The sequence below is a fragment of the Podarcis vaucheri genome (assembly GCF_965113315.1).
Source record: "Podarcis vaucheri genome assembly, chromosome: 5".
Lineage (NCBI taxonomy): Eukaryota > Metazoa > Chordata > Lepidosauria > Squamata > Lacertidae > Podarcis > Podarcis vaucheri.
This window is the reverse complement of record NC_138763.1, coordinates 57650186-57673798: the sequence shown is the minus strand read 5'-3', so window position 1 is coordinate 57673798 and position 23613 is coordinate 57650186. Positions and strand designations below refer to the sequence as shown.

At 44.5% G+C, this 23613-nt stretch overlaps 1 protein-coding gene across 1 annotated transcript in view; it reads left to right on the top strand.

The window, feature by feature from the left end:
• CPXM2 (carboxypeptidase X, M14 family member 2) overlaps positions 1-23613 on the top strand; it is an 83088-nt gene that overhangs the window by 37179 nt on the left and 22296 nt on the right. Inside the window, exons 5-7 of the mRNA XM_082225299.1 lie at positions 12168-12252; positions 13277-13427; positions 15183-15271. Coding sequence (XP_082081425.1) covers positions 12168-12252; positions 13277-13427; positions 15183-15271 — 325 coding nt within the window. The remainder of the gene's footprint in view (positions 1-12167; positions 12253-13276; positions 13428-15182; positions 15272-23613) is intronic.

Genomic DNA, 23613 nt, shown 5'->3' with positions numbered 1-23613 from the left:
AGGAGGCAGCAGGAGCGTTCGTAAGCAAAAGAGTAAGTGGAAAGATGGGCAGGGAAGGGCAAGATCTTTCTCTGAACCACTGTTCTATTGGCTGGTGAGTCTGTCCATCTGTTCAGTGGTGAACTGTGCTTACAGTTCACTGAGCCTACCTTTTATGATACAGCTGACTTCACCCTTAGTTAATCGAGTTTGTATACACAGAAAAAGGGATTTCAATTCATGTTTAACTCTTATTCTTCTGCAAACTTTTACCTCACTGCTTTTCTGATGTGGATAATTCAGGCCACACAATGAAGTTCCTACCTCCCATGTATTTATGGAACAAGCCTGGACTCCCAGTAAACAAAAGATCCTGAGTCTGTAGCCAAACTGCTTCTACCAGCCTGCTCTAGGCATGATCACAGCTTGCTTTCCTGTTTTAGAAGACAGGGCCTTTTTGCACTACTTGTAGCAATTGGGATACATTCCGCTTTTTGAGAAACATTTTCATAGTGTGGTGTTTGTGTACAATCTTGTGGCTTTAGGATAAGCCCTCAAGTGCTTATAGCACTATCTAGTTAGTATTTGCTAGCAAGCATCACACAGATCTTCCTGTCTTTCTGCTAGGCCAAGAATCAGATTACCATTTTCATCTAATGTTATTACTATTAATGCTGTCAATGCCCTTTCAAAGCTAGTTGCATTTGCTGTTGAGTTGAAGAGTCATGCACTATACCCTTATCTTGTGAGCCTGCTCCAGTGAAACTAAAACAAAGTCAAGAGAAAGGTCTGGATGATATATTTTAACCGTTTCCCCAGAGCAGATGTTGTTGCTTACTGTCAAGCAGAGCTGTTAAGATCTGTCATGTCAGTGCAAGTGGTTATTTATTATGACTCCTGCTCTGGAGCATGAGTACCAAAAAAGCGAAGACATCCATGATATTAAGTGCTCAGAAGTTGTTTGTGTTATCCTTCCACAAGAATTTGTTAGGGTTTGGTAACACAGACATTCCTGGGAATTGGTTATATTTTTTCCTCCGCCCCCAATGGCATTTTAAAAGAGACATTCATCTTGTGCAGAGGTGGGGAATGAATGTTTCTCTAGTCCAGGGATAGACCACAACTCCCATCATTCCTGGCATTGACTATGGCTGTCCTGAAGCACCTGGAAGGTGAAGGGCAGTCACCTAACCTACTTCTCATTGCCAGCTGGTGCAAGAGGATGTATGAAGAGTGTGCCCTTTGGGTGCTGGAGCCCTTGTGCCGCTAAATAAAGATCAACTAAACCAGTGGGGGACTCCTTTTGGTGAGTAAGTGATGAAAGGCATGGATTGGTGCTCTTCTATCTGGCTCTTCTGAGCCAGGGCAGTATACTTCAGGCAGAAAGCAGGGAGGCTGTTCCTATGTCTTTTTTCAGGATAGTTACATTTGTCAATGTTTGGTGCAGATCACCAAGTTAGTGTGCATGGCCCCTTTAGATTTATTTGGAATATGTACAAACCAGGAAATATTTAGAGCTATCATAGCAGCCATTGCAGTTTCCTCAGCGCCAGTGTCGTGTGCTGACAGAAGACAGTGCCAGCCACAAGTGGCATTGCCCAGTTCTGCACTAGCTGCAGCTTCTGGACATAAAGGTAGCCCAACATTGTTGTTGTTTAGTCGTTTAGTCATGGCCGACTCTTCGTGACCTCATGGACCAGAGCAGGCCAGGCACTTCTGTCCTCCACTGCCTCCCGCAGTTTGGTCAAACTCCTGCTGGTAGCTTCGAGAACACCATCCAACCATCTCATCCTCTGTCGTCCCCTTCTCCTTGTGCCCTCCATCTTTCCCAACATCAGGGTCTTTTCCAGGGAGTCTTCTCTTCTCATGAGGTGGCCAAAGTATTGGAGCCTCAGCTTCACTATCTGTCCTTCCAGTGAGCACTCAGGGCTGATTTCCTTCAGAAAGGAGAGGTTTGATCTTCTTGCAGTCCATGGGACTCTCAAGAGTCTCCTCCAGCACCATAATTCAAAATCATCAATTCTTTTCAAGCCCAACATAGAGTACATAGAAATAATCCATTGTCAAGGCTGCCTGTACATGGACCACTGTAGACAAGCTATCTCTTTCCAGGAATGGTCATTGCTTGTATATCAGCTAAAGCTGGTAAAAAGCAGCTCTAGCCCCTGAGGCCACTTGAGCACCCAAGGAAAACAATGGGTTGTGGATTACTCCCAAACTATGTACTTATCCCTTTAGAGGAAGTGTAGCCCCCTCCAGAATGGGTAATCGGCTTATATACTAGACTGTGGAACGACTCACCTACAGGGCCTCTTTCTTGACAGGATTTGGTTTCAGTTCATAGACCCTCATCCAGCCCACCACACAGTCAAGACACTTTATAATCATAACTCTGCCTCATGTCTTCACTCTAATGTGTGTGTTGGGCTGGAAGGAGCAAAACTATATATTTGGCTGGGGAAAGAAGCTTTGTTTCACATATTATAACTTTCCAAGCATAGATTAGAGCTTTCTTTCCTATTATTGCACTCACCCAAAACATATTTTCTCAGATGCAAGTTGCTGATTTCAGTTTTATTCCAAGTAAGTATGTTTAGCATTTAGCCTCAATCAAAATACTAATTTAAGATGCTTAAACAAAAACACTTATGGTCTATAGAGTGCTGATTAAAATGAAGCTTTTTTTATTCAGACTAATGAACAATAATGGGAAATCTTCCTGATTAGACCTGGAGTTGTGTGCTGGTTTGCCTTCAACGGCCACATGTCAGGAGACATTTTCCCTGAGTTGTAGTTAAATATCCTGTTAAAACACCATGCCGGGCATCCAGTTGTTAAAGGAGCTATTAGCCATTTAAGAGGCTATGTGCTGCCTCCATGGTCAGAAGCAGTATTCTTCTGAATACCAGTTTATGAGAAAGTGTGTGTGTGTTGACGTAACACAAATACCAGCTGAAAGTTTTAATTATGCTGGGGTTATTACCTAGGTAAGAAGAGCTTTTACTGGTCTTGTCTGTGTGGTGCTTCTGCTTTTCCCCTTTAGGGATGTATTTGTGCAACAGTAGACATAAAGAGGAGAGTGCAAAATATGGTCTGAAGCTCAACATCAAAAAAAAACTAAGATCATGGCCACTGGTCCCATCACCTCCTGGCAAATAGAAGGGGAAGAAATGGAGGCAGTGAGAGATTTTGCTTTCTTGGGTTCCATGATCACTGCAGATGGTGACAGCAGTCACGGAATTAAAAGACGCCTGCTTCTTGGGTGAAAAGCGATGACAAACCTAGACAGCATCTTAAAAAGCAGAGACATCACCTTGCCAACAAAGGTCCGTATAGCTAAAGCTATAGTTTTCCCAGTAGGGATGTATGGAAGTGAGAGCTGAACCATAAAGAAGGCTGATGGCTGAAGAAATGATGGTTTTGAATTATAGTGCTGGGGGAGACTTAAGAGTCCAATGGACTGCAAGAAGATCAAATCTATCCATTCTGAAGGAAATCAGCCCTGAGTGCTCACTGGAAGGACAGATCGTGAAGCTGAGGCTCCAATACTTTGGCCACCTCATGAGAAGAGAAGACTCCCTGGAAAAGACCCTGATGTTGGGAAAGATGGAGGGCACAAGGAGAAGGGGACGACAGAGGATGAGATGGTTGGACAGTGTTCTTGAAGCTACCAGCATGAGTCTGACCAAACTGCGGGAGGCAGTGGAAGACAGAAGTGCCTGGCGTGCTCTGGTTCATGGGGTCACGAAGCGTCGGACATGGACCTTGAGCTTGTTTGGAGGTTCTAGCAGGGGAGCGCAGCTATCGTATACCCTTGACCGAAGAACGGTACACTCCTATCTGGGATGGTTGTCCTCTTCCACCGAGCGCGCAGCTTCAGGAGGGACGCACATGGAGCGGTGAGGGAGGAAGGGGACACCCGCCTAGACAGCCAGATCAGCCGAATCAACCCTGGCAATCAATGGGGTGACAGATGTTGCAGCCAGATCGCCCTCACATCCTGTGTTTGTCTGTTTGTAATGTGTATTGTTTGTGTCTATATAAATTGTGGAAAACCAATAATGTTTTTTATTAAAAAACAACAAAGAGTCGGACATGACTAAACAGCAAAACATAAAGCATTGCAACAGCCAAAGTATTACTTCATTCAACTTGAATGCTGAGGCCTTTATTTTCACCATAATTCAGTGGTGGATTTAATTCAGTGCTCATATATTGCACACAGGCTGTTCTATTTTTTTTCTTTACTTTTTTAAAAATCTGTCTGGAAGTGTCATGCTAGAGCTGGCAGAGGGTAGCTGCCTTTCCAGCAGCTACATCACTGCTGCTTATGGGGATGGAACAAAGGAAACTCCCTGTGTTGCAAGAACAGACTACCTATAAACAATCACAGGCATATTGCATGGCATGGGACTGTGCAGTAGTACTGGACTGGCTCTGGCAATGTGCCTGCACAGCTCCAACCTTGACCCTCCCTTGGTTCTGCCCTGTCCAGGTAAGCATCCTGCTGTCAGAAGGACATTTGTGCAACCCTTCCCTCCCTTCCCATTGCCAGCTGCTCCTGAGCCTCAGAGATAATTGGACACTTATTGTTTAAATACTGACTACCTGGTTGGCTTTGGGATGAGGTTGTTCTGTAGGTTATTCAATACTGAAATATTGGAAAGAAAACTGGATGCCATCCAAATATTGTGCATTTTGCAGCAATTTCTTTCTTTCTTTCTTTCTTTCTTTCTTTCTTTCTTTCTTTCTTTCTTTCTTTCTTTCTTTCCTCCCTCCCTCCCTCCCTCCCTCCCTCCCTTCCTTCCTTCCCTTCCCTTCCCTTCTTTCTTTTATTTCTTTCTTCAAATAAATGCATTTACTTGAAAACTTAAGAAAGTGCATTTAAGAAATTCCTTCCCTTCCCTTCCCTTCCCTTCTTTCTTTTATTTCTTTCTTCAAATAAATGCATTTACTTGAAAACTTAAGAAAGTGCATTTAAGAAATTCTATGTGTATGTGTGTTTGTGTGTGTGCGCGTGCACACACACACAGAGAGTTTCTATTGTTTTTCCAGCAATGGCACTTTGCCAAGGGATAGCTACATTCTTTTATAAGAGGCATTCATTTCCCAGTCAGATACTCAATGCTTGCTGGTGGCTCCACGAAGCTGCTGACAGACATCAATACTGGCCACGTGCCAAAAAGCCTTTCCAGCAGGAGGTTAAACCTGAGGCTAGAAAAATAAAAAGAAGGCACCAATGAGAACCAGACATGCAACCTGGCTTCCAGAAATGAATGCATTTTAAACTTGGAAGGGATTACCAATCCTGCCTTGAAGATTTACAAAGTCTCAGGTCTCTAACATGGTGCCCTTGGGCACCATAGTGCCCTGAGGCTCCCTTCTTGGCACCCTACCCATATGTGCCCTTTTTCTTAATTTTATGTGCAACTAGAAAAATAAGTTGAGTGTCCCCTTTGCTTTAAAAAAAAAAATACAAAGCAAAACACAATTGCCCAAGAGGACCAACTTCATTTCAGGCACAAATTTATTTAAGTCTCTCGGCCTATAGAGCGAGATGAGAGTGCAACCCCAGAGTCGTCCGTGACTGGACCTAATGGTCAGGGGTACCTTTAGCGTTATACTTTTTTCTTGTCATTTGGCTGTGCATAGGAAACAACTACCAAATTAAAGTATTAGAGAGAGAAAATCTCAACCTGGTCTTTGAGTGTGATTTGCTTCAAAGCGTTCTAGTTATAAATGTTAGGAAGGTTATGATTAAGGTGAAAACCTGTTCTTTTGACTATTTAGAATTTCCATTCATTCTTTATGGCTTTGTGTAATGTAGTTAAATTGGGTTTCTGTGGCAATGAAAGGCAAATTCTATCTGCAGGTGCCGCATATATTGCGAAGAGCGTTTCCCTGAACTTCCCCAATGAATAATCTCCAATATTGCTATTCGAGACTTGACCCTCTGTTGAAGAGAAACTGCCAATCATGTTGAATTGCATTGAAGTATGAGGTTATGTGGTGATAGGGACAAATCCTTTAAGTACTTTGGGGATTAGAGCTAGTCTGACAAACTCATGAAGACAGAAGCTTTGCTTGGGTATTCATCTCTGGAAATTCCAACATTGAAACTTCCCATGTTTTCAAATGAAGGCCCTGTTGAGAAGTTATTGTGAGCACACACAGAGGAACAAGAAGCAGGATCATGACCCCATGCATGCTCATCATAAGGTCTATAGGCATAAAAACTATACAGGCCTTTTCTAGGGGGTAGGCCAGTAGTGGATGTGATTGTGTTCGGAATATTGTTGTGGATCGAGGGCCCCGAACCCGCTATGTGAAATAAATACACATGGACACGTGGTATAAGGTTAATGGGCAAGAAAAGGCCACAACTTTATTGATTACAGCAGTGAAAAGGTATTGGCTTAGGCATTGGATGACTATAGGTGGTGGGTTTATTCAACAGTAGGTGGAGCCTGTTGATGCTCATCCAACTATAGGCTCACCTCCTGATGTCACCGAGGGTCGTGCCATGGCCTCCCGCCAAGCAGGCATCAGACGGAATACACGACCGCCAGATTCCTTTAATGGAATAACCCACGGTAGATAGCATAGGCGATGGCCACACCTAGCCCTTGACACATCACAACACATGAATCCAATGCCTAACCTACCCACCAATACCACAAAAGTTGTGACGATTGCTACGAGGTAGGCGAAAAAAACAAAAAGCCTAATGCCAAATGGAAAAATTCCTACCAGCCCCCCCCATACAAACAGAGCGACCAACCTAAGGTCCATAGCAAGGCCAAAAACCTACACCCTGAGCTAGATGGGAGTGGAGGGTGGGTGACTTGCTGCGGGACGACGAGGACTGAGGGGGAGGAGAAGCCGGCGCCGCAGCATTAAGCTGCAAAACATGCCCCCCGGAGGCACCTGGTTGGCTGCCCCCGGTGGGCGTGGGCGCCGGCCGGCCAGGTAAGGAGGGGCAGGGGCTAAGGCCTCTGCCAGGGCAGAGTCCGGGCTCCCGCCCACAACCACTCCCCTCTCTTGCAGGGAGGAGAGTCCTTATCAAGTGCATGACAGCATTTAATGTGTTTGTTTCTTATTTTAAAAATAGCAGCTGTGGGGAAAGGGGGCAACTGGGATGGGAACTGCAGTATGCAGGGAAGGGTATTAGTCCTCCTCTTGTGCATATCCTTGATTCTGACAACCCTCTCCACCAGAGCTGTTTTTCAGAAGGTATAAGAAGTTGCTGCATTTGACAGCCACAACACTTGAGGCAACATGGAATTTAATGGCTTTATTGTCAAAGTGCCATGCAAACTGATCACAGCATGCCTGTGAGTACACCAGAGGCCCATCTACCACTGTGACCGCCCAAAACAACTCTTTGAGGCTGCAACACAATAGCAAAGTAGTTCTCCTTTGCCATCTTCCCTGTCATTTGGTAGGCAGAATTATGTAGCCTAACAAGTGTTTAGCCAGCTATGGTGTGAATTTTCCACCACCTGAGTTCCAGTTGTCTCCCAGTTTGCTTCATTGTCTGAAGTGTGGGTTCTGCGACACCAGAGAGGACCCTTGGGAATGATCATGTCAACAGCACAGGTTCAATCCATGGGATCACCTGGTAGGGTGGAAACTCACTGCCAGTCTGTGTGGATATTACTCAGGTAGATAGACCATTGGTATGACACAGTGTCAGGCAGCTCCTTTTGTTCCTATGTACTGAAGCTAAGCAATTGTCAGAAAAGGGACTCAAATGGAAAATAGAACATTATTCGTACCAAGTATCTGAATCAAACAGGATTCCAAAAGACCCCAATTGGTCAAATAGCTAAATATTTAAATATTTTTTTCTTTTTAGATTCAGCTTTTGTGCAGAATTATGAAAGTTCATGCTTGCACAAAATATATTTGTGTCAACATTGTTTTTAAGCTTTTAAAAATTCAGATTTCAATTGTCTGTTCTATGCTCAAAAATAGCCTTGATAATGAATTCATTATTCTTATGCAGATGGTTGATTTTCCCTCCTATATTTTTATATAGCCATAAATGGGATGCATATCCCTAATTTTGCATGCTACAGGCATATAGTAGTTTTGAACTAATTTAGTTCAGCCCCTCAGCATGTTTTCTGTGATTAAAAAAATCTTTTATTTTTGAAAATTACATGAAAAATCTCTTTCAGATTTTATTTATTGCAGCTTATTTACATAAACATGGGTGAGCTATTTTTGATATAGAAGACAATTGCAATCAGAGCTGGGTCAAAACCTCTCAAAATACATCCCACCCCCCTTAAAACATTTGAATGATTTATCTTTTTCTCCCTCCCCCTCAATAAAGAAAGAAATTTTTCTCTGAATATTCTCCACCATGTTTCTGTGCAACGTCTCCCAAATGCCTATGGATGACATTAGGTCCTAGAGCATTGTGGAAGATCCAAGACGTTGCTTATTATGGAGAATGCCAACACAGTACTTCTTGCTACCACTGTCAGAAGATGCAACACAAATAAACAGAAAATGAAAAACCAAGGAGGAGGAAAAAGCTGTCCCCTGATTAATTGTTGGAGAAACTATCTCCCCCCCTGAGAAAAATCAGTGAAATGGTCCTCACAATCTCTCTGCCCCAAAAAAGGAAGGAGATCAGTACACTGTTTGATGTACTTCACTGTGTGTATATGTATATGTATTGTACTTCACAAACTACATTTTTAACCATAAGCAAACCCAAGAGCCACCAGGATGGGCAAGTTTGGAATAAGCAGATCTCTGGCTGAGCTGGACGAAGCTTGACTCGGCTGAGGCTATACCAGCTAAAGTCCCTCATCCTAGTTCACCTGGATTTGTGCCATGGTAAATCTTCCACCCAAGCTCAGCCAACACTCTGGACTTGGCAGAAGCTGACTGAACTGAGGCTGGTGTAATTCCTGAAATGGGTGTTCTGGGGCCATGGGGGAAGCTCTCATTGCTGGAAACAGGACAAGGGCAGATTTACACCCAGTCCAACCACCTTTCAGCTCAGTTACATGATCTAGCAACCCAGCAGAACATATGAAAATGGTGGTGAAAGTCAAAATAAAGACTTGTTTTCCCTCTGCCTGGCGCAGGCCTGATCAACCGGCAGTAGCCCCACTCCTGCTGGGAGTTTGGATCTGGGGCAACTTTTTCCAGCTTAGCTTAAGACAATGAAACTTCTGCTGGCTTCCTATAGTTAGGATTTTTTTGCCTGCTGCGTACGTGACACATTTTACATTTTCTATGTGCTTTCCCAAAAGTATGTTTGGCCATACCCTGTGTGTGTTTGGAACATGGAGATGTATCTGTTTTCTAATAGGTAAATCTAACCACAGATTTATAGGAAGAAGGGAGAAATAAATGAGAAGACAAAATAGTGCTTGCTTTTCATTCCCAAATTCTTCACCATGAAATATACTATCAATCTCATGCTTTATTCCTGATGGGATATTCAGACCTGCACTCTGATACGTACATCTATTTAGGATTAAGGTAAAGGGACCCCTGACCATTAGGTCCCAGTCCTGGCCGACTCTGGGGTTGCGGTGCTCATCTCGCTTTATTGGCCAAGGGAGCCGGCATACAGCTTCTGGGTCATGTGGCCAGCATGACTAAGCCGCTTCTGGCGAACCAGAGCAGCGCACGGAAACGCTGTTTACCTTCCCGCCGGAGTGGTACCTATTTATCTACTTGCACTTTGACATGCTTTCGAACTGCTAGGTTGGCAGGAGCAGGGACCAAGCAGCGGGAGCTCACCCTGTTGCGGGGATTCAAACCGCCGACCTGATCGGCAAGTCCTAGGCTCTGTGGTTTAACCCACAGCGTCACCCGCGTCCCATTTAGGAGTAGGTCCCATCAAACTCAGCAGGACTTCCTTCAGAACTATTATTCCGAGGATGCCTGACTCCAAAATAGACATACCTAAGACTGATGAGCAACATGGCCAGATGCTTTTTACATGTTCCTTGTAGTTCTAAGTTGCATTGAACTGATACCATTGTGATGAATGCTTATATAAGGTAGCCTAAAAATCTGGACTGGCCACTGCTTATAGAGTTTTAAAAATTCCAGTTGCCCTGCTTTTAACTAATTAGGCAGTTTCATTCATTAACAAATTCAGTAGTGCTGCATTAGTGGTGATATTTTGAATGTTTAGGATAAGGGATTTGTCTGCTTTTTCTTTTCTCTTTTGCACTCTTCTTCTGGTTTTCTCTTTAATTGGCATTTGGCTTGGGTTCCTCTTCTCTAACACTGCTAGATGGAATATTGCCTCCAAAGCAATATTCACCTTTGCAGTAGGATCAGGTAGGACAATAATTTTCATTAATGTGGTTGGGGAGCAGGGAAGGAGAAACAAAGTGAGATTAGTTACTGAGCTAGTATGAAGCTTTGAAATTGCTCGTACTTGCATTGTTTTGTATCACTTTACATCTAGAAAGACTTGAGACGCCACTCTGTCCATCCCCCCCCCGAGCTAATACCCTATCAAAATTCAGCCCTTAGAGATTTCTAAACAGATAGAAGATTAGGAAACTGTTTAAAGGGCTTTGGGGCTATTGATGTCAAAAGATTGTGTGACAAGCATTAAACCAGTGTATAAAAAGCCCTCGGATTCCAGCTTTTAAATACAAACATAATCCACAAATCTGCCCCCCCCCGAGTATCTTCAGCAGATTTCTTTTTTAAATACCAGATTGTTGAAATAATGGTGAAATTACCTATTCATTTAAGTGGGAACAATCTTGCTACGTTAGTCCAATGTGATCTGTCAAGAAAGAGACCAAACTCGGTCACACAATAGAAAACAGAGAACTTATCTATGTTCAAAACTTACATTAATTTTATATCATTTATCCTTACTACCTGCCCCTCAAGAACCTAAGGGTCATGTTATACTGAGACACAAATTAGATGGCATAGTTCTGTCCTTGAGTGAACAAGATTTTTTGCTTTTGTTTCCACAGACTGTCAGTGTGGGTGGGTGACGGGTACACAATTGATAGGTAGGAGACTTTAACTCATTGCATCCTACTATGGTTCCAATTTGCATCAGGGGCTCTACTGCCTGCAAATTGCATTGCAAAAAGGTTCACATTAATTTCCAAGTGTACGAATTTTTTTTGGGTTAGTGATTCCTTTCCTGTAGAACTACAAGGGGTGATATGGCTATGTGCTATCCAATTTTTAAAAAGCAGCCAAACCATAGTAGCCCAGGACCATCTCACTTTTGCAGTGTAGATGACAGATGCACATATAAGTAAATGACATATCTGTTTGCTACCCAGGGCTCCTTGGGAAGGAATGACGGGATATAAATATGCCTATGAGCCTTTACTGGGTATGGGGAAATGTGTACATGGGGATGATTGCATTGTTGGCTGCCCTCTATGAGTTAAAGTGTGTTTTACACCATGTGGAGAATCTACTTATTTGTTGTCATAATGCCTGAATAGAGCTTTAAAATAAGGGAAATGGTGGATGAAGGAAAGAGCGCTGATTCAGTTCAAACCCCACCCCACCCCTGTTGCTTTTATCTAAAGAAAAAGATTTTGGAAGACCTAATCATGGACCTTTCCCATTCCATTTGATTGGGAGCAGGGTGTCGTTCGAAAACAGAATGATGGACATGATGCATTTTGATCTGATTTGGAAAAGCAATTTTGATCCTGTGGATCTTTAAATGTAGTTCATTTAGAGTTTAGCACCATTAAATTCAAATAGTGTGCCAGCAAGACCATGTTCTGGTGAACAACTCATTGAACACATCAACACTTCATCTGCAAGCCATTAGTATATAAGTAAGCAGAGTTATATACTTTATGTTGACATGCATAGTTTTTGTTGCAGTAAAGATAAAGGAAAAGATGAGAAACAAGAATGGGCAAAAATTTCTCCAGGGAGTTCTCCCACTGAAATGAATTTAAACTCTGAAAGCACTCTTGTACAGCTCCCATTTATGTTGAAGGTGCTTCAGCATGAGAATTTCCTTGAGGGATTTGTTCACATTTACTTTTCTTACTCCATGCTTCTCGTAAGCTTAGGTTTTCTTGCATTGTCTGCTAAATTTCCATTTCTATAACTTCCCTTGTTTGGATTTATTTTACTAGAATATTGTGTGAGTCAGTAAATCAATATTCATTTTTTAACAAAGAAAACCTTTTGATTCTTTCTAGGAGTGACTGGGTAACGTCTTACAAAGTCATGGTGAGCAATGACAGCCATGCATGGATCACTGTCAAAAATGGTTCTGGAGACATGGTTAGTATCGCAAAACATAATATTTTTTTTCCATCACACTTGTTTATCACAGCTCCATTTTGATAAAATGTCTCAAGGGTAACACTCACTCCCTCAGTTTCAGTGGACGCTTTTCTTCTCAAGTTCTCATGAGCAGAATAACTGAAATTGGCAAAAGGCATATCTGATCGTTGATACTGGATTCCAGTTACATATCCTGTGCTTCTGGTTTCTTCATTCTGTTTGGCCAGATTTAATGATAAGAACGTCAGATGAGTCTGCTGGATCACGCCAATGGCCCATCTAAGTCCAGCATCCTGTTCTAACAGTGGCCCATTGGAAACCAGCAAGCAGGATTTGAGAACAAGAACACTCTCTCCTTCTGTGATTTCCAGCAGGTGACATTGAGAAGCATTACTGCCTCCATCTGTGGAAGCAGAACATAGCCATTGTGGTTAGTAGCCATCAATAGCTGCCTTCTTGGGTGGTGCTGTGGGTTAAACCACAGAGCCTCGGGCTTGGCAATCAGGAGGTCGGTGGTTCAAATCCCCGTGACGGGGTGAGCTCCCGTTGCTCGGTCCCAGCTCCTGCCAACCTAGCAGTTCGAAAGCACATCAGAGTGCAAGTAGATAAATAGGTACTGCTCTGGCGGGAAGGTAAACGGCGTTTCCGTGCACTGCTCTGGTTCGCCAGAAGCAACTTAGTCATGCTGGCCACATGACCCGGATGCTGTATGCCGGCACCTTGGGCAATAAAGCCACAACCCCACAGTCGGCCACAACTGGACCTAATGGTCAGGGGTTCCTTTATCTTTATCTTACTTTAAAGCCATCCAAATTGATGGTCATCACTGCCTGCCATGGGAGACACTTCTATAGTTTAACTATGTGTTGTGTGAAGAAATACTTCCTTTTATCCGTCCTGAAAATTCCAACACACAGCTTCATTGGGTGTCCACGAGTCCCAGTGTTATGAAAGAGGGAGAAAATGTTTTGATTTATTCCAGGCGTTGTGACTAACGATGCTCACTTGTATGCTGAAATAGATTTTTGAAGGCAACAGTGAAAAGGAGATCCCAGTCCTCAATGAGTTGCCAGTACCTCTTGTTGCACGTTACATTCGGATAAACCCCAGGACGTGGTATGAAGATGGAAGCATATGCATGAGGCTGGAAATCCTAGGCTGCCCTCTCCCAGGTAAGTGACAAGCTTAAGACCAGGCTTGGCATAATAGCAAAGTTCCTGGACCAGTTCCAGTGGGAATTGTCTGAATTATTTATTAAAACAACTGTGCCTGATGGCAAGCATCCTGCCTGTCTCCCTTGGTTCAGGGGATGTGCTGGATATGTTTTTTCAGAGCACAGAATAATTCTTCTGTATTACTCTGGGATAAAGTTAATGAAACATCCTTACTGAATAGCCCCAGAATCCCCAGAAAGTTTTCTGGAATTCCTTAGCGAATCACCGAGCTAGTTAAAAGCAGGCAATTAATGTTTGAGGTTTCTTGGGGGGGCGGGGTGTGCTTCAACCAGTTCATAGTCCCAGCAGTGGAGAATCAGCAAAACGGTCTTCAAAAAGGAAAGAGGAAATATGACAGGCACAGACTGAAGAGGAAGGTAATGAAGGCTCAGAGGAGGAAGCTAAAGCTCTTCAGATTCTTCTCTGGTTTCCAGAATATTGCTGTGCAGATGGATACAGAATGACATACAGAGATTTGCAATTGCCTGAAAGGGATCAATGTACTTTTATTTCTAGTTCTCTCACAAATTGAACACAAAGGAAAAAAAGAGGGGGGAGGGAACCACCCGGAAATTACTTTCAAAAAAGAAAGTATCTTGATATAAGCAGAGAAGGAAATGTCTTTGAGCAGACACATTTATTTATTTATGAGTATGTCATAGAATTGGTAGCTTCAAGGCAGGATGACATTTTTTGCAGAATGAGAATCATTATGCACCTGTAGGCACTTGGTAATGTAGCAGATAGCAGTGTAGATCCAGATCGTACTTTAGCTCAGGACTCACTGGGTGGTCTTGGGCAAGCTGTGGTCTCCATAACAATATAGTCACACAGCCTGCTACTTGTCTGAATCAGAAGATCAGAAGATGACTACTAGCATCTGTTCCTTCCTCCTCCGTAACCATATTGAAGTGCATAAGTGCCAACTCCCTGGGGCCCTGGGTGCCCAAGCACCCACAAAATTCCCCATGAAGGGGTCGGGCACTCACAGTTGCAGAGCCAAGCTGGCACTTCTTCTGAAATGGTACTTGGGGAATTCTCCAGTACATGTCTTGACTGCTGCATTGGCTGAAGGTGCCTATTCACTCTTGGAAAGTCAATGCAGAATTCAACCTCTCCCCTGCCCCCAAATCAGCAGTTATCATAAGTAATACCAGCTGATTAGCAGGTGAGCTTATTCTGGAGGAAAAGGCCCTGCAGGTCAAATTGCATTCTCCAAGGGGCCTATGGGCTACAGGTTCTCTATCTTGATAGATTTTTGTTGTTGTTTGTTGTTTTAAAAAACATCAACCTTTTTGGGCTGGTATACATTTGGGTTCAGGTACCCATTTCACAGAAGAGAAACTGATGATGCTCATATACCCTTCCCCCCTCCCAAAAGCAGGCAAAACACTTATATCCCCATCAAAATAAGTATACCACAGACAATAAAGTAGGCAACCCTTCTCTGATATCCCCATTGGTATCTGCCATCAACTAACATCTCCTCAAGCTAAAATGTCTGGATATTTAAAAAAAACACAAAGAAATGGAAAGGGAGGGGGTTTTAGTGGGTTTCAAGGGTACCATGGTAGAGTTCAGTTTTAGAGGGGGTGGCAATGTGGGTGTCTGAGAGTCGCGTCGGGGACCCCAATTTTAGATTAAAAGTATTTTACTTTTAAATTGTTTTGTGGTTCTTCATTGTATCTTCCTGGGGTTTTTTTTTTATCATAGACCCAAATAATTATTACCACAGAAGAAATGAAATGACAACAACAGACAACCTTGATTTTAAGCACCACAACTACAAAGAAATGAGGCAGGTAGGACACAACAAATAGAGGTTCTGGTGCAAATGTCTTTGTGCTTAAAAGACTGGATCATTAGCACTGCAATAATAGGCCACCTGAATCACTTTTCAAATTCAGCATGTTCTGAAACAATATGTGGGTTTCAGAGCACGCTACATAAAAACTATTTCTGCTGGATCTTATCCCACTGAAATTTACTTATATTCATATAAAGATTCATACTGAGTCTGTCCAAATTTAATTTTTTGCATTATGGCTGGAGTGTGAGGTAATTACTTGTTTAAGAAGAAAAAAGCTATGCTTGCTTGCAGATTCCTCAGTTGTGAACTTTGGGTTGGATACCTATGCATGGATCTAGACTTCCATGAGCAGAATGTGGGTTAAAGGACCCTCCAGGATGCCATATGTCTTAGTGTATGTGAATGAGAGAGAAAGACAGAGATTGAACTGGGCCGAGGCACCTTGTGTAAGTGGTTGAAGACAAGAACACAAGTCCTCACCTCCACAAGTGGAGAACTCTCCTCACTCCACAAAATTTTTGAAACTGTTCTATCTGAAAGACTTTCGTCAGGTTGGTTTTTCACATGTGAATGGGGGATATTCATCCCACTTGTATGAGATGAAAGGAAAGTCTGCTGGCACCAAAACCACTTAGATGTAGACCCTTGTGCTCCACGCAAGTCCATTAAGAACATTTGCTCCACTGATGAGTATTAAAGAAGAGAAGGGTCTACAATCAGAAGTATCATTTTGGAGTGTATGGGACTTCCTGTATGTCCCACACCCCAAGAACATAGCTACCCATTGTACTTCACACTACCCAAATGTTCTGATGTAGTTATTGGCTCAATTTTATTTATTTTTTAAATCAACGTAAGAGAGAAATATATACATTAACAGCTGTATTTTCATGTAGCTCTTTTAAGTAGCAAATTAATGCAGAAATGTGATGGAACATACTTTGGATGAACACATGAAATGGATCAGAAAAGGACTGATTCATCCATCCCTTCTCTCCTTGTAATACAACACAATGTTGACCATTTCTGTGAATTTGTGGCATGGATTTGGGTTAATGTGTAGAGCATCTTAGGCAAATGTACTTCAGGAAGGTCCCAGCCTTACAGTTCTATAGCTATAATTTTATCCCACTGTAGACGTGAACAGTATTTCATCCAGAGTTGACAGGCACTGTGACTGGCAACAGAAGGCTTGTGCCACACAAATGACCAAGATTCACATAGGCATTAATCCCTGCCAGTCTAAGTTTAGACCTACCAGCTATAATTATGCTCCTTTAGCTTCAAGCACATGGCACTGTGGACAAATTTATATCACCACAGATGTAGGTGTAGAATGTGTTAAAGATATTTCTTCCTATCTTTTTCTTCAAATATATAAAGGTAATATGTTTGGACAAGAAGTATGTGAATCATTTTTAGTGTGCTGAATCTTCAGCGTATTTATACTGAATGAGTCATCATTCATTTTTTATTGAGCAATTGTGTACTGAGTCACATACTGCGCTCACAAGAGATTTCATGGCCTATATTTTCAGCAGACAGATTAGATGAGTAGAAATGCAATTGGCATAATTAGTGTCAAGAACAATAAAGTTAAATGCATTTTAGATCCTAATTGTGCAAAGACAGGTTGGTCAGGTTTGAAATATATTTGGGGAAAACTAATAGCTTAAAGCAGGAGAAAATTATTTCCTCTGGTCTTATATAATGAGCAAAAAGATATGTGATTAAATGGTAGCAGCAGCTTAACTGGTCAGTGGAGAGCAAAATCCTTCATCAGATCCTTCCACATTCTCTGCTTCTCTGATCACTGAGCCTTTGGAGAGTATTATTATAATTGGGCCATTAAGCGGCATTTAGTTGTCTCTTTTCACTGATATTGATTCTGCACAATCCAAATATTAGCTATGGTGTAATCAAAAAGTGATTCGCTAATTCTAAGAAATGTGTGTGTTTAGAGGTAATATTTGCTTGTTTTGATTTTTAGGGCAGAACTAGATATCTCAAAGGGGCTAAAATATGTCCCCCAATGACTTAATGTTCACCTTTGTATGGGACGCAGGTGGCGCTGTGGGTAAAACCTCAGTGCCTAGGACTTGCCGATCGTATGGTCAGCGGTTCGAATCCCCGCGGCGGGGTGAGCTCCCGTCGTTCGGTCCCAGCTCCTGCCCACCTAGCAGTTCGAAAGCACCCCTAAGTGCAAGTAGATAAACAGGTACCGCTTTATAGCGGGAAGGTAACGGCGTTTCCGTGCGCTGCGCTGGCTCGCCAGAGCAGCTTCGTCACGCTGGCCACGTGACCCGGAAGTGTCTTCAGACAGCACTGGCTACCGGCCTCTTAAGCGAGATGAGCACGCAACCCCAGAGTCGGTCACGACTGGCCCGTACGGGCAGGGGTACCTTTACCTAGCATTGATTTTCCTTTTGCTGATGTCTAGGTGCCATTCCCACCGCCACCTCTCAAAAAAGAAAGAAAATAATTGGGTCCTTTTCTTCCTTCTTTGATCACATGGGTGATACCAGCCATTCTAGGATCACATACTCAATACGATGTGAGATTAATGTTACATAATCACTTTTGGCTATGTGATATTTTATTTTACTTATTAGATTAGTTATTATCAAAATGTCTCAACCAGCCTTCAAAAACTACCTTACAGTGCAATCCTATCCATCAGGGATAGAGAACCTGTGGCTGTCCAGATGTTGTCGTACTACAGCTGCCATCATCCCTGACCATGCTGGCTGTGGTTGATGGATGTGGGAGTTCAACAACATTTGGAGGGCCAGAGATTTCTTCAAATGTGTGCTCAGAAGCAAGCTCTATTGAGTTCAATGGTACTTACTTCCAGGCAATTGTGAATATAGGTTTAGTTGGTCTGTTTCGTAGACTTGTTATAGTCTGTGTGCAGGTTCCAGGAAGCAATGCAATGGGGGGGGGGGGAGGACACACCAAACAGTTTCCCACTGTATATCTAACTATATCTAAATATATTGTCATAACAAAAATGAGGAAAAAAAACCTGAGCCAAGAGAAGCCGTGCTGTGTTTTGTGACCACAATTGAATGTCAGCATGTGCTGCATGTTGCAGGGAAGAGATAGTGAAATGATCTCTGCATTAGTCTCATATGGTTTGTAACAGATAATGTTGGGCTTCTTGAAAGAGAAGAAGAGAATGAAAGAGATAAATATATGGAATGAGTCTGGCTAAGGACCTAGTCAACAACCTGAAAGAGAATTCGTCATAAATTGGCCCCACAGCACTACATTCTCCTCAAAGGTTGCGACAACTGGCTTAGATTTGCTCTCAAAATCCTTCTGCAGCCTTGGGCACCGCATGAGCTGAGATTGAAACTAATGGGTTCTCTGAGGGAATTTATGCAGCTTTTTTGCCAGAAAGTTAATAGAAGAAATAATTGCTGCATACAACTCATAATAATTGTCTATTAGCAAATTTACTCTGGGCATGATTTATAGTCTTCTGGTTGTTAATAGCTTTGACGGCATATTATCAGAGGCTTCTCTGTTTCTGCAAACACAAGCAAAAGGTGGAGGGGGCAGGCAGGCATTAACATATCACATTGCCAAATATGCAATTTGTGCTACACAGCTTTGGAAACGAGAGGGAAATAGGGCAAAAAAATGCTTTCTCTTATTTACTGCATTTCTGGGAGAAAAGGGAAAGTCGTTTTACCATAAGACCAAAGAATTTCTATTGTCATTTAATTTAAACATCATATATATATCACCCGTGTCAAAATATCACCCACCTTTTGGCCCTGTGGGTACATTTTCAAACTGGAGAAATTGTTCTGTGGAGTACCCACATGGTGGAAACTGTTGTATATACTATACACACAGCCCAACCAACCACATATTTAGTCTGTTAGCTAAGAATCAACCCAGAAAAAGTGGTAAGAGAACATGAGAAGAGCTGGCCGGATCAGGCCAATAGCCCATCTAGTCCAGAATTCTGTTATCACAGTGGCCAACGAGATGCTTGTGGGAAGCCCCAAATCAGCACCTGTATGATTAATCAACGAAGCACAAAGTTTCTTGAATAATGTTAAAAACCCTGCATCCTTCTTATTAGGGGATGATTAGCTGCTTGTGCTTAAAATGGTGCCCCTTCAGAGTTTGTGCGGCCCCACAAACCTCTGTGTGTGACAGAGCTCCTCAGACATGTCTGCTCTAGTCACTGTTAGTGTCCGACAGTGGCTGTTTGCGGAAACGCCTCCAACAAAGAAGTTCCTTAACGGAAACACGTCTCCTGGACTCACGACGTGACAGCTTCCGACGAAGCATGGGTCTCCCTGCAATTGCTTCTGACACCTCCCCACTATTTTCACTGGACGTGTCTCTCACCCCTTTCTCCCCCCTGCTTCCTGCCTGCGCTGCTGCATCTCTCTCAGTATCCCTGAGATCCTCCTCCAGAGACCCCGCGCTCCCCCTGCTGGTCCCTGCTTTGGCTGTTGAGTCTCTCCCAGTCTCTGGGAGCCCTATCACCTCCTTTCCCTCTGAGGTCAGTTCCCTGACATCCACCTCCCCTCCAGGGCCCCCTTCCCCCCCGCCCCCTCCCTCTCCTCTGGGCGGTGAGGAGCTGAAACCCCGAAACGAATCCTCTTCATCTTCCGACGTCTCGAACATCTCCCTCCATCGGTCTTTGTTCCGACTCGCTGAATCCTCCTCCACCTCGGAATCAGAGAACCCCTCCAACTCCTCTTCTTCGTCTGTGGTGGCGAAGTATTCCCTCCGGAACCTCGCCACTGGCTGGGGTTTTCGAGGGAATCTCTGATGAAAAGTTTCAATTAGAACCTCGTCATCTACATCCTCTGCTCTGACCCAGGTGTTTTCCGACTCCGGTTCCCCTTCCCACATTACCAAATACTCTACTTGCTCTCCTTTCCACCTGGAATCTAGGATCTCCGCTGCATGGTAGCTGTGTTCTTTTTCCTCCATCACTGGTCCCCTATTGACCCTCCCCTCTCTGTCCCCTATATACGGTGACAGCAACGATCTGTGGAACACTGGGTGCAACTTCATGTGGTTCGGTAACCGGAGTCTGAAAGCCACTGGGTTGACCTGTTGCGTGACTTCAAATGGGCCCAGTCTTTTGGGTCTTAACTTCTTACAACCTCCTTTAAATGGTAACCCTTGGGTGGACAGCCACACCTGGTCTCCCACCCTAAGGCTTTCCCCTTCCCTTCTGGTTTTGTCTGCCTGCCTCTTATATTCCTCCTTCGCCCGGTTTAAATTAAGTTGGAGTTGGCGATGGATCGCTTCCATTTCTTCAACGAACTGTTCTGCTGCTGGAACGCTCCAGTTCTCCCCCTCCCCCCCTGGGAAGGCTCGGGGATGACACCCGTGATTGGCCAAAAAAGGGCTCATTCCCGTGGACACGTTCTCTGCATTGTTGTAAGCAAATTCTGCCAACGCCAGCTTCTCCACCCAATCATTCTCTCTGTCATTAACATAACACCTCAAATATTGCTGGAGGACACCATTAGCTCTTTCCGCCTGCCCGTTGGTTTCTGGATGACGGGCAGTAGAGAAATTAACCTCTACATGCAGTAAGCTCATGAGCTTCCTCCAGAACCTGGAAGTAAATTGTTTCCCTCGGTCCGAAACCACCCTCAAGGGGGCGCCATGCAACCTAAACACATTTTCCACAAACAATTTGGCGGTTTCTTCTGCTGTGACCGCATGTGAGCAGGCTATAAAGTGTGCCATCTTGGTTAACAGATCTACCACCACCATAATGGCTGTTTTCCCTTTGGACCTGGGCAAATCAGTCATAAAATCTATTGCCACTGCCTCCCACGGTCTTTCCGGCGTGGGTAGTGGTTCTAATAAACCTGCCGGTGCCCGCCTCTCCCCCTTGGCTCGTTGGCAACGGTCACACCCTCTCACATATTCACGCACATCTTCCCTGACCTTGGGCCACCAGAATTCCCTGGTAACCAGCCACATGGTTTTGTGTTGCCCAAAATGCCCTGCTGTGGGGTTATCGTGCAGTTGCTTGAGTACCTTTTCCCTCAATTCCCCTTCAGGTATGTATAACGCTCCCTTGTAGTACAACGCCCCATTTCTCTCCTCAAAACCCCCGGGTTTGTCTCCCTCCCTCCTAAGACTCCTGAGTTTGTCCTGGGCGTATACATCCTGCCCCGTTCCCTCTACCAGTTCCCTTTGCCCCACCAATGCCGCCCCACACACCCAGCGGTCCTCGGGAATGACATGGGTCTCTTCGGGTACACCCTCTCCCTCCAAATATTCAGGTTTGCGTGAGAGAGCGTCCGCCCTAACGTTCTCCGGGCCTGGTACGTAACAAATCTCAAAGTTAAATTTGGAGAACTCCTGGGCCCATCTCAACTGCCGTTGGTTGAGCACTCGCGCAGTTCTCCAATACTCTAGATTCTTATGGTCCGTGCACACTTGCACCTTCTGTTGTGCACCAATTAGTAGGTGCCTCCATCTCCGGAAGGCCTCATAAATTGCAAGAAGTTCCCGGTCGTACACCGTGTAGTTCCTCTCAGACTTGTTCAGCTTCCGCGAAAAGAAGGCACACGGTCGCCACTCCGACCCCTCCTTCCCCGGCTGCAGAAGAAGCACCGCCCCTATGGCTCGGTCCGACGCGTCTGTTTCGACCCTCAGCTTTTTTTGTAAATCCACATGTAGAAGTTGTTCGCCAGAGGCGAAGGCCCTTTTCAGTTCCTCAAACGCTCGCTCCGCCTCCCCCGTCCAAACAAACTTCTTTTTGCTGCTGAGACAGTCCGTGATGGGCGCCGTCAGGTGGGCGAAGTTGCGGATGAACTTACGATAAAAGTTTCCAAACCCTAGGAACCTCTGCACATCCTTCTTGGTCTTGGGTGTTTTCCATTCCAGCACCGCTTGAACCTTGCCGGGGTCCATGGCCAACCCTTTGTCTGACAAGCGGTACCCCAGGAATTCCACCTCCTTGGTATGAAACTGACACTTCTCCAGTTTCACCCACAGTCGGTTGGCTTGCAGCCTGCTCAACACTTCTCTGACGTCTCTCACATGTTGCTCCTCATTCTCCGAATACACCAACACGTCATCTAAGAAGGCCACGCAATTCTTGTAGAGCAAAGGCCCCAGTACGTGGTTCATGAAAGCTTGAAAACACGCGGAGCCTGTTTGTAATCCAAAAGGCATAACTAAGTATTCAAATGCCCCCAAAGGGGTGAACATGGTGGTCTTCCATTCATCCCCTTTCCTTATACGTATCAGGTTGTACGCCCCCCTTAGGTCCAGCTTTGTAAAAATCTTTCCCTTCCGCACCCTGGTCAAAATATCATCAATCCTGGGCATAGGAAAAGCCGCCGGCTCTGTCACTGCATTTAAGGCCCGAAAGTCACATACCAGCCTCGGCTTGTCCGTGTTTTTTTTGTCCACAAAAAACACTGGGCTACCCCCCGCTGCCTTGGACTCTCTGATGAAGCCCCTCTTCAGGTTCTTGTCAATGAACGCTCGCAACTCCTGCATTTCCCTGTCTGACATGGCATACAACTTGCCTACAGGAAGCTGTGCTCCAGGGAGTAAATTGATCTGGCAATCAAAGGGTCTATGCGGAGGTAGTTGGTCAGCTTCCTTCTCGCTGAACACGTCGCTGAGATCAGCATACTGTGGTGGCACCTTCCCCTTCTCCACTACTTCAGTCCCTGCCAGGGTGGCTTGGGCCCCTGCTGACCCCTTTTCCCCCCTGCAGTGTTCTAAGCAATGTGCGGAACCGAAGGAAACCACTCTTTGATGCCAGCCCACCAGCGGATCATGTAGGGCTAGCCAGCTCATTCCCAAAATAATGGGAGCACCTCCCAAGGTGGCCACATTAAACGCTATCAGTTCTGTGTGCCTTGCCACCCTCATTATCATTGGGATGGTCTGCAAGCTGACTCCTCCTCCCAACAGTTCCCTGCCATCGATCGTGGTCACCTGCAGGGGGTTGCTTAAAGGGATAGTCTGTATCTGGTGTTCAGCAGCAAACTCCTTGCTCATAAAATTGCAGGAGCTGCCTGAGTCCAACAGTGCCTTTATTTTTAGGGGGTGTCCATTTTGCAGCTCTAGCGACACTTCAATCACTAGAGCCGGTCGAGGAGCTTCTGGCACTGGCACTTGGGGAAGGGGCACTTTCACTGCTCTTTGGCCTGGCTGCAGTGCCCTGATGGCAACCAGGCGTTGGCTTTTACCTGCTCCGTTTCTCCCTGCTCTTCCCCCTCAACAGTTCCCACCATCCCTTGCCATTCCTTCCTCTGGGGGCAGACTCTGGCAAAGTGGCCTGGCTGTTGGCAGAGATAGCATTTCCGGGCTCCCTTT